This window comes from Schistocerca serialis, chromosome 4 (genome assembly GCF_023864345.2).
Source record: "Schistocerca serialis cubense isolate TAMUIC-IGC-003099 chromosome 4, iqSchSeri2.2, whole genome shotgun sequence".
Classification (NCBI taxonomy): Eukaryota; Metazoa; Arthropoda; class Insecta; order Orthoptera; family Acrididae; genus Schistocerca; species Schistocerca serialis.
The window spans coordinates 795,084,258-795,096,711 of NC_064641.1; the positions used below are offsets into that span (position 1 = coordinate 795,084,258).

At 39.9% G+C, this 12,454-nt stretch overlaps 1 protein-coding gene across 1 annotated transcript in view; it reads right to left on the reverse strand.

Moving 5' to 3' along the window:
• Positions 1-12,454, reverse strand: part of LOC126474772 (uncharacterized) — a 225,256-nt gene that overhangs the window by 108,871 nt on the left and 103,931 nt on the right. The window contains exon 8 of the mRNA XM_050102247.1: positions 9,089-9,258. Within this exon, the coding sequence (XP_049958204.1) occupies positions 9,089-9,258 (170 nt within the window). The remainder of the gene's footprint in view (positions 1-9,088; positions 9,259-12,454) is intronic.

The window sequence follows — 12,454 nt, forward strand, 5'->3', positions numbered from 1 at the left end:
AGGAAGCTGTTTACGTCCTGCCTCTACCAACCACTCTGAACAATCTATGGAACCGGATCACAGCTTCCGTACACTCAGTAACAGCAGATGCGCTTACAGGTGTGTGAGACGAGTTCGGCTACTGCGTCGATGTTTGCCGTGCAGCCAATGGTGGCCACATTCAACATTTATCACATTTCTAATTATTAAATAATTACAAATTATTAAATTTTTTGACTTGATATTAGACATTATGAAAAAATACTTTGAAACTTCCTCTTTTCATTGGTATAAAGCTTGTTCATTTTCGATTTGTACTTGAATAAATACGAAGTTTTGGAAATGAGTCCATCATTTAGAATAACCGTGTATTTTTAAGTGTTATGTGAGGAGTTACGAGCGGCAGCTGATATTCATACGTCTCCATGTTCATTCGCAAATAATTTCGCCAGTCGTCGGGTTCGCCGTGTAAGTCGCGAAGTACCGGGAAATTAACGCGCAAAAACGTCCGTTACTTAATAACCCTTTCGTTGCTGAGAGCGCCAAAACACTGCGTGTGCCGTCTGACCGCTGCAAGCAGCACTCAGCAGTGCCCGCCGTGCGTGGGCCGAGTAAATGAATATGCTACCTGCCGCATCGATTGTCGATATTGCGTGTGACGTCAAAATGACGTCACGTCTGCAGCAAGTCCTCGCGAATCCGCCTTGCTGGCATGATATGGCGCTGAGCAATGCAGCATCTGCTACTATAGCACTAATCACCGTGGGCTTTTCTGTATTCGTTCTCGCCAATAAGTTCTTAAAATAAGATGTACTTTGAATATTCTGTATTGTTAAGCTTCCTGAAACCACGTAACATTCAAAGAAGCACATTTCAGAAATCCGGCATCATTCCAAACACGGTGCAGCACACAGTAACATACCACACTGTTTACAGCAGTATCGAGATTCCTCTCTCTCTTTTGTCATACTATGCACCTGCTTACAGTCCCGTGCTATGATGTTCACGATTCAACTATGGCACGGATTTTCCTCGTCTGATCGACCTGATGCTCTCCTTTCTTGATGGTACGTCTCCAAAATCTCACGAATTAGCCTGAGACGAAATTAGAGACAGATACATACCTGAGGACTGAAAACGTGTTTTTTGTGCTATTTCAGTGTCTTGCGAACATTAGCATGACTCGTTTGTCCACTGCACCCAAGTCTCGCTGTAACCCAGCACGCTTTTGGTCAAAATATTTAGGTATTAGTCTCCATTTTCCCGCTGATTTTATTCCAACTGTATGGCATTCGTAAACATACATACTTTCTTCTGTTATATCACTTCAAAGCCATCATACTGTCTGCTGTAAATTTCATCTCTCCCCTCTCTGCATCGGCTTCAGGTTTTGTTATACCTTTCCTGTTCATGCACACTATATCTACTGCAATAGTTCCTTTTCACACAACCAGTGGAAGAGAGATAAACTTGGGTACCAAGTATCCACATATAGTATGTGCCTCTTCCCAAATATGGTTCCAATGGTCTACACTGACTATTATGCCACACTTTGCACCAGTATAAATTAAAATGTCAAGTATACATCACATTTCACAATCAAAGAGAACAAATATTTTTATACCGAAATGACGTCATTTAGATGGAATGTACTGTCTGAAAGTCAAGTGTCCCTTGAATAATAGAAGAATTTCGTCAATATAGAATTCTGAAATGGAGGAGTGCCATTCTGAACTTCATTTTCCTGTATGAAACAACTGATTTTATTTTATACGCGCTATAAAATAGAGCAGGTACACTGTTGTTGCAAAAATGCAGCATTTGTAAGAACAGTAAATATCTGTCACGGGACAATATGTCACTAATAAATGGTGTTTTGAGGAGAGGAACATTGAACCAGTATTCAGAACCATTCAGTTTTTTACTTCTTGATGCAAGAAGAGTTACTGACAGGAACCAATATGTTTCTGTTATACACATTTCTTTCTATGCCTTCAAACAGCATTTCTCACCGAGCGAGGTGGCGCAGTTGTCAGACACTGGACTCGCATTCGGGAGGACGACGGTTCAATACCGCGTCTGGCCATCCTGATTCAGGTTTTCTGTGATTTCCCTAAATCACTCCAGGCAAATGCCAGGATGGTTCCTCTGAAAGGGCACGGCCGACTTCCTTCCCTAATCCGACGAGACCGATGACCTCGCTGTCTGGTCTCCTTCACCATACAACCCAACCCCAGCATTTCTCATACAGAGAAGTACCAGTACTCTGAACTATTTGCCACATCTACTATAATTGGGACCAATTTCTCTGTGAACAATGTGAGAAAAACTTGTGATGTACCAGGGTTTCTGGAATCTGCTGTACCAAAATGATTAATGCTGGGATTCAGCTCCTTCCTGTACCAGTGAAATCTAGCCACAAACATGTCCTCCTTCACTGGGGCATGTCATCTCCATCTTCATTATCACCGTCAGCCCATACTACAGGAAGGTGAAGGTATGCAATGAGCAAAGCAGCTTTCCGGGCCCTGAGATGTTGAAGCACGAGAGTCAAGAGGCACAGTGTCCTCAGTTTCAAATGAAGGAAGAGAAAACCCACTCTCATTACCACTTTTCCTGAGAATACCTTCTATTTCCTCACCAGACAGCACACCTTAGACATTTTCAAACACAGTGACACAATACAAATATTGCCATGAAGCCAACAAACTGCTGTGTCTGCCATCTGAGTCAGATGGAGGAAAGACCAGTAATCCTACAAACCACTTGGAGCTCTAAAAGTACTCATGTTACCAAGTCACTAGCATTTACTAAGAAAATCTCAAAATCTATGTAACCAACATCAGCACTCCTTGTACATTCACCTCCTGTCACATGTATAAGTTGTTAGCACTGGAGGCACAACTACTGTGTACAGATTTATGCACATGTTGGATAAAAACGTGGAAACACCATTAGAGTTGTATGCCTGAAAATTAATGGAGATGCTAGCCAAGCCTTCATGTTGCACTGTTGTATTTGACCATGAATAGCACCTGTGTAATGTCCTCAATACATTGCAAGTTTCAGCCATGGTCAGAAAAGTGTTCTCTGAAGTTATGAGTGCATTTTGTCAGAGCTTAATGATTTCAAATGTCAGAAAATTGTTGGTGTTCATGTGGTGGGTGATTCTATAACCGAGGGATGGTGGGAAAATATGTCATGAGAGCCTGGACACACAAATGGACAATCAGTGTCATTCTTCACTTTATGGATTTTGCAATTGCTGCTGCATGGTTGGAGTACAGGGAGACTGAAATGTAGAATGGTACTGCAAAGAAACATAGAGCCCCTTTCTATCAGTTCAAGATTGATATTGCAGAAAGTTTAACATATTTTCACCAAAGATCGAGTCTATGGATGGATCCTATGGAGCAAGAGCTAAGTGCTGAAGATTTTTTCCAAGAAAGAAGAAGACCAAGATGTCCTGTTCACTGCCACCAATGAAGATATGGCAAGCAATTACGTTTAATTTGCCTGAAATGATGAACCATGTTTATAAGAACAGGTCGAAATGCTGAACAGGAGGCTGCAGATGTATGATGTGAGCAATGCAAAGTGTACCTTTGCTTTATTACTGAAAAGAATTATTTTAACACATTCCATAAAAAAATTAAACTGGACAAGTAACATTAACATAATGGGATAATATAAAAAAAGCAACAATATTTTGAAAAATTTTGCTACAATGATTGTTTTTAAATACTTTGAATTGTTTACTTTCAGGTGTTGAAAGCTTCTGTACCAAGATTGTAGGGTGACTTACTTTAAAATCTACAGAAAGTATAAACAATATGTGTCATGTTTTTTATGTAGAGATTCAGCATGCACATGCAGCATGACCAGGCGCCACACAGGAAGAAACAGTAAGCTACGCCTCTCATAGTTATAAGGTGCAGCCACCGCATGACACTCTTCAAATATCTCTGCATAACATATGAGCAAACAGTTCTATTCTGTCTATGAGTTGTGTTTACAATTCCGCCTTGAGAGCTTGAGTACAGCCACACATCAAAGTTCTACTTCCACCTCGATAGGACAGTATCACCATATTGTCACTCAGTTGAGCCTAGTTCAATCTTAACTGTACAGAGAGTTGAGCGCCATCAATGGACATGTACTTGTCATAGTTACAATAAACATACAGAGCTGATTATCTGCTAACTTGCACTTGAATGTAGCTCAGTATGTATGGCTGCCTCTTGTGTATTTGAATACCAAGTCATTTAATTGCATAATTAATTCCACATGTCCACAGCAATGGAGAGCAAAAGATACGTGTCCTTTGCATCAATGAAGTGATAGGATATTTGCATGTTCTTTTAACAACCTGCTTCTTTTGTTCACTTGTTCACGAGTTTGAAGCAGAACACAACAGATACAATCTATAAAAAAATTCATTATGGTTTCAAAAACTTTTGAGGGTCATTCATTGTTAACTACCATTAACACAAATGTAACTCAATTGCACTTTTAAAATGTGTATGGGACTGAAGAGGATATGGGCAAGGAAATCGCTCATGCCCTTTCGAAGGAACTATCCCTGCATTAGCCTGGAGCAATGTAGGGAAATCATAGAAAACCAAAATCAGGATGGCCCGGTGTGAATTTGAGCCATTTTCCTCCTGATCATGGGTCCACTGTGCTACCCACTGCACAGCTCAGTAGGCAGGTATTGAAGTATCTACATGATCTTCAAACCATGGCTGTGCACTTGGATGGAGTAAATGTTTGCCAATGCAATGATTTGAGAGGATATTTTGAGGAAGTGTTACAGATAACCACATTTGTTGCATTTACTAGCTCTGGGGCATTGTTTTTAATGGGTTGTGGTCTGCAGATCCTTTGTGCCTTTGCTAGGATGCAGCACCAATTCTATTGTATTGTAATAGATTATGAAGTGTGAAGGCTCATGAAAAGTTCTGATCTAGAAATCATTTTCTTTTCCCTTTTACAGGGTGGGCACCAATAGTGACGTACACTCATGTTCAGAAGAAAACAGAACCCCTTAATATGTTCAGAAAAAAACAGAACCCCTTAGTATGTTCTGCAGAAATGATTACCATTTGAACCATGTAAGCCCTTCGGGTTCGATGTCAGTATTGATATCACGGCGCAACACTACCTACCGGTAAAATGTACCCACGGCTCTCATTGTTGTAATAAACTGAAGATAACGGATCAGTGTGGCTTGAGCAGATACGCAGCATGCGTCGGAGATGTATGTGCGAACTGTACCGTTAAATCAACGAGTTTGCAAGAGGGGGCATTATTGGCATAATTCCCATATGGGAAATTGCTGCTTGTGTGGGACAAATGTTTTGGCAATGCAACAGGTGTGTGCAGAATGGTTTATCGAAGGCAACAGAACACAATAAAATGGGTCAGGTCGCACCTCCTAGACTGCCCCCCGAGAAGATCGACATCTCATCCAGAAAGCATTGCAGGACAGATCTGCATCTGCATCCTCCTCTAGTCTGGAACAACAGTGAGGCAGTGTAAGTAACACATCATACACTATCAGGGTTGACAATTCATTGCTGTTTATTATAGCATTGCGCCATTGTCCACTTCTCGCTTACCTTTCATGAATGAACAGACACATACTTGATGGCAATGCTGTATGGAATGACGTCACTGGGGACAGGAATGGCATCAGATACTGTTTTTGGACGACTCCAGCTTCTGTTTGTTTGAAAATGATGGCTGCATTTTGCTCTGCTGCAGACAGGGAGAGTGTCATCACAATGACTGCACTCACATTAGACATACAGTACCAGCCGAAGGCCTTATGATGTGGAATGCTACTGGGTGCAACCACAAATCAAAATTGTTGCCTGTTCAGGGTACTGTGACCAGTGTGACCTATGTGAATGACATCCTGTGACCTGTAGCCACACCCTTTCTGCACAACACCCCAGATGCCATTTTTCAGCAAAACAATGCACGACCACTTGTTTCCACATGAAGGAATTCCTTCTTGTGTCACAGGATGTCAGCCTTTTGCCCTGGCCTGCAAGATTGCCAGACTCCTCACCAATCAAAAATGTGTGGGATATGGTGAAACAACAGGTGAAGCGCTTTGACCCAGTGCCAACCACCACAGATGAATTTTGGAACCAGGTGAATGCAGCATGGGTGGCTATACAACAGGATGACAGTCACACCTAATCTGCATCAATGCCATCAAGCTTGGCACAAGTTGTCAGGGCCCACAGAAGACCTTGTGCCTACAACACAACGGGACACATACTGAATCGAGATGACTGAAATGCTAACATACTAATGTACATGTCCTGTGAATATGAACATCCTATCTCTAATCATTTGAAGTGTTTTGTTTTTTTCTGAACATGGGTGTATATTGATGTAGGGTGAATGAGTGTAGACTCATGGAGAGTTCAGAAATGATTACTGTGGTTTTAGTAATTTTTGCTCTCTGTGCGAGGAAGTATTAGTTTCCTTGTTACAGGAATGTACAAGTTTTCTGGTTGGATTTTAGTTCATACAGCCTCTGACAGTAAAGTTTGGTGAGGTAGTCCTGTAACATTAATGTAGAAGAACTGTGAACTACAGTTACCTTACTGTCCTCCCATAACTATGCATCGTTGAGCTCTGCGATACACATCCTGGAAACTTTGCACGAAGTTTTCCTTTGGGATGGTGTTCAAAAGCTGTGTCACATTTCATTGGATGTCAGGAATATTGTCAAATCTTTAAAAGCGAGTTTGAGTCAAGGGAATAGGAAGAAGTCTGGAGGATTGAGATCCGGCAAGTATAGTGGATGTTCAAGTTCCACCACCCCCTTTTTAGCCAGGAACTGTTTCAGGATATTGGGTGTGTGAACAAAAACCAGGAATCTTGTTGTATATACTGGGGTCACATCCTGTGTTGCATGAAAAGGGTCAAAATTTCAACGTACCGTGCAGCATTCAAAGTCGTTCCCTCAGGTAGAAATTCCTTGTGGATAATGCCTTGACTATCAAAAAATGTGATGAGCATCGTTTTGGTGTGTGATTTTTTGGCTCTGACCTTTTTCCAATGAGGTGATGTCAGAGAATGCCATTCCATGCTATGCTGTTTCATTTCAGGGTCGTATCAGAGACATCAGGTTTCATCCTCAGTGACAATACGGTTCAAGAAATTGGGTGTTACATCCACGACAAAATCCTGTAAAGCCTCTAAAAATGCTTGTTTCTGATCGTCAGTCAAGTGATGTGGCACAAGAAGATAACATGTTTTCCTCTTTCCTAACTCTTGGGTAAGGATTTGTGGCACAGATTCACGGTTCATCTGCAGTTCATCCGCTATCATGTGCACAGTTAACCAACAGTTCTTCATGATTAATGTCCTCACTTTCTCAATGTTTTCATCACTGACGGTAGTCGACAGTCATCTGCTATGGGGATTGTCATAAACACTTTCCCGTCCTCCTCGAAAATGTGTGAACCACTCATACACACATCTCATGGACAGTGTTTGATCCCCATAAACATGTGCCAGCATTGCATGCATTTCTTTCAGCATCTTTCCAAGCTTAAAACAAAACTTTAAATTCATTCTTTGCTTGTTCATTGTCCTGTTCTCAGTTCAGAACCAATGCACTAAACAAGCACTTCGTCCAACAGGTCTAACATAGAACACTCACGATGCTCAACTGAACTACGGTGGGGGCAGGTTGTCAACACTGGTCCTATGCAGGTAGAGCGTTGTGAGTCACCAGTGTTGCCCGATTGACCATTCTGACTTCATTCACTGAACTTTATTGTTGTCAGAAGTTGTATATGGGAGTACACCAGAAATGGTAATGTTAGTTTTGGTGATGCACAAGGAAGGAGAACATCTTCTAGCAGTCTTCCTTTATACAGACATACTCTAATTTACTGTTGTGTCAATCCTCTGCTAAGATTAACAGCATACAATTTTATTCGTTTTATAATGAAGTTATGTATATCTGATTTATTAAATGATGACATCTGGTAAGGATTTATACTATTGTCTACAAGCTGATAACATTAAAGCGGTACAGGTTTTGCACAAAGAGTATTTGTACTGTTTGAAATTTACCGAATGATTGGAGTGGCATATTTTTGTGATGGTGGTTAGCTTTACTGTAGTGTAGATAGTCAAGGTTATTGTTTTTCTGCTGTACCTAATGAATATAAAGTGGATCACATTTATGGATAACTAGTCAGTTCATTTCATAGTATGGTTCAGATGTCAAATGAAAGTTACTATGTGCATTCCATCATTCTTTGTAGGGTTTCCATAGTAGGGTGTTAAAACCAATTTTTGGAGTCTGTGGTGTCTGTTCTCTAGGATTGATGAAAACTCTATCCTCTTGCCCACCAGTGAAGTACTCCCCACATTTTATTAGTGTATGATCTTTAATATCTACTTGTGTTGTTTACATGGCCCTTGCTGATGAAGAAAATGAAAGTTTATTGTGGGATACTAGGAGGGGAGACTAGAATGCTGACTATAGCTTGCTGCTTGTGGCACTGCTGAAGAATACGCATTCATATTTAAGTGAAATCACACAATTGTTGCACCACAGCAGATGCTGAGATTTCATTAGTATGCTGCATAAGTATAGTATAGAAGATCAGAATTAGCTGTAGCAGGATGAACAGACAACTCACGTAATGTTATGTTCTGAACAGGTATACAAAAATGTAGTATTCTGTTTCTAGAGTGAAAACCGTAGAACATAAAGAATATAGACATTTTGTAACTAAAACTACTTTATCCACAATTTTTCTTTTCTGAGTGCTTTAATATGTCACATATTATTTGTATAAAATTATATTTTATTTCATTGCATGTATCGTGATACAATACAGTTGGCACTTACTGGTATTTTAATTAAATTATTTGGCACATCTTACTTTTCAAAAAGACAGCTACAGTAGGCGTGTGCGTGCTCACACACACACACACACACACACACACACACACACACACACACACACACACAAGTCGAAAAAAATCTGGAACTGTGAAGTGCATTTCAGTATGAAACAACTCTGAACATGCTATGATATAAAAACACAACACAATTTTTTTCATATTCCCATGAAATTACAAAGTGTGTAGTACTTCCTTCGATGATATGCTGATTTTGTGAGACATCCATATAAATCATTGATCTTCAGACAGTCAGTCTTGCTCATTGCTCTGCGTTGACCCAACTTCACAACACGATTCTTTGCAACAATGGTTGGTTTTCCCTTTTCTTTACTGTAAAAAGAAGTCAGTACATAATATCAAGGTTCTATTTGCATGAAAGAAATTAAGCTGCAGGACCTATTCTGTAAAAAGAAAAATTAGGTAATAACATTATAACTTTATTTAACTAACTTGACTGAATTGATTTGTCAATGAATAAATCACATCTAGACATAAAGGAAAAAGTAGCTAATAAAATAATACACAGTGGAGCATGCTGTTTGGTGTATTTACACATGTGGTAGCATACTTGTTTGTAAGCCTGAGATTTAAACAATGAATGAGTGTATACACTGTCATTCACCATACAATGAAGTTCTTACCAATACACTTGCAATGATTAAAGACTGCTGTAGACTGAGGTGTCAAAAGTCATAGGATACTGTCTAATATTGTGTAAGACCTACTTTTGCCTATGTAGTGCAGCACCTCAACAGTTAATTGGAAGTCCTCTGCACAAATATTGAGAAATCCTGCCTCTGTAGCCATCTGCAATTGCAAATGTGTTGCCAGTGCAGTATTTTGTGCATGAACTGACATCTCAATTTTGTTCCATAAATGTTCATTGGGCTACATGTCGGGTGATCTGGATGGCTATATCATTCATTCAAACTGTTCAAAATGTTCTTCAAACCAATTGTGAACAATTGTGGCCAGATGATGTGGTGCATTTTCATCCACAAAAATTCCGTTGTCGTTTGGGAACATGAAATCCATGAATGGCTGCAAATGGTATCCAAGTAGCTGAACATAACTATTTCCAATCGATGAGCAGTTCAGTTGCACCAGAGAAACCAGTCCATTCCATGTAAATGCACCTCACACCATTAAGAAGTCACCACCAGCTTGCACAGTGCCTTGTTAACAACCTGGGTTTATGGCTTCGAGGGGGCTGCACCACACTCAAACCCTACCATCAGCTCTTATCAATTGAAATCAGGATTCATCTGACATGCCCATGGTTTTGCAGTCATATAGGGCACAATTGATATTGCCACAAGCCCAGGAGAGGTATCATGTTGTCAGCAAAGGCACTGGTGTTGGTGATCTTCTGCCAAAGCTCATTCAATGCCAAATTTCCATGTACTGTCCTAATGAATATGTTCAAAGTATGTCCCAAGTCGATTTCTGCAGTTATTTCATGCAGTATTGCTCGTCTGTTATCACTGACAACTCAATGCATTGCCCCTCCTCTTGGTCATTAAGTGAGGACATTCAACCGCTGTGTCGATGGTGGTGGGAGGTATTGTCTTGACACTGTGGGTCTCAGAATATTGAATTCCCTAACAATTTTCAATATGGAATGTCCCATGCATCTAGCTCCAGCTACCATTCTGCGTTCAAAGTCTGTTGATTCCCATCATGTGGCCATAAACATAACAGAAACCTTTTCACATGAATCACCTGATACAAATGACAGCTTCACCAATGAACTTTTTTACCTTGTGTATGTGATACTACTATGGTCTTTAAATATGTCTGCTTGTGTCTGTATGTGTGGATGGATATGTGTGTGTGTGCGAGTGTATACCTGTCCTTTTTTCCCCCTAAGGTAAGTCTTTCCGCTCCCAGGATTGGAATGACTCCTTACCCTCTCCCTTAAAACCCACATCCTTTCATCTTTCCCTCTCCTTCCCTCTTTCCTGATGAGGCAACCGTTGGTTGCGAAAGCTAGAATTTTCTGTGTATGTTTGTGTCTCTATCGACCTGCTAGCGCTTTTGTTCGGTAAGTCACCTCATCTTTGTTTTTATATATAATTTTTCCCACGTGGAATGTTTCCCTCTATTATATTGATACTACTATCATCTGTATACGTGCATATTGCTACCCTGTGCCTTTATCACCTCAGTGTAGTCTGATTGAAATTACTCATTAGTTGACACTTCTTGCCCTGAAACTGATGACCTACAATAAAATCTGTCAGTGTACAGGAGAACTGTTAATCACCACTTATGTGCCAAAACAAAATCACAGGTTGCTTGGATTGTGTAATTATTGCAAAACACCTCATGCTGCTGTAACAAGTCTCATTTAACAACTGAAATGCACAGTTAACATATCACTGATTAAAGCAGGGTACAGCACAGTCTGGTTGCATGGGCAACCTGTATCTATTTCAGCAAGCCTCAACCGTACAACAGCCGACAACCATTGTGGCAACACGATAGCAACATATGACAAATACACATGAATGTAATTTTAATTATGCTATAGTTCTTTTCCACAACTGCATCAGAAGTGTTTTTGAGATTTTTCTTTCAGTTCTCATTATGAAAGAAAAAATATTAAAAAGGATAGTGCAGAAATCAACACAATATAGCTATTCTTTGTTCGCCATACTATATTTAAGGTGAATGATTATCACAATAAACGAGTACATAACTTATTCTTGATAGGAGCTCAAATTGAATACAAAACTCTCTTATTCTGAAATCAGTTACTTAATCTATTGGCAGTGTTTACTTATAGAAAATTTGTAAGTTTGTTAAAATGTTGCAAACTCAGCAAGAACATGAATGCCTTTGTTAAAGGTACAAGGCAGAAAATGAAATTCCATATACATCTACACTCTGCAAACCATTGTGAAGTGCATGGCAGAGGGTACTTCCCACTTTACCAGTTAAAAGTTCTTCTTGTTGTTCCAGTCACATATGGAGCAAACTCTTCAGATATCTAACAAACTGCATTTTCACATAATGGTTATGCAAAACTTCCTTTCTGATGTCAAGGAAACCGTTTTCAACTTCAGTAGCATCCATTACACAGTACCAAGTTTACCATATGGTGTGCTGTGTCATGTAATGAGGTGAGAGGCCCTTTGAGACTGAATGAGACACTGCTATCACTGTGACATTAGGTTAGAGCTGTTTCTTACTCCATGACTCTCTACATTTCCAAATCCTGAAATTTAATGCACTTGCTTTCAAAAGGATTGAGCTAGTTTGCAAGTTGCCAGTGAGTGTGTGGCATCAGTAAAACGTTTATTTGGGGATGACATAATTTCAAGGAATGTTAACATTGCTTGGCTGCCTTGTTTTCCAGACCTTTTGGACAGTTATTTCTTTTTGTACGGACATCCGAAGAGTGTCATGTTACCAGACTAGAACAATAACTGTAGCTCATTTCAGAACACAGTTTGAAGAGGAAATTGTGAACATCCTGGGTTGACACATTATGTTGCATTTTGTAAAAGGTATAGCAGTTATT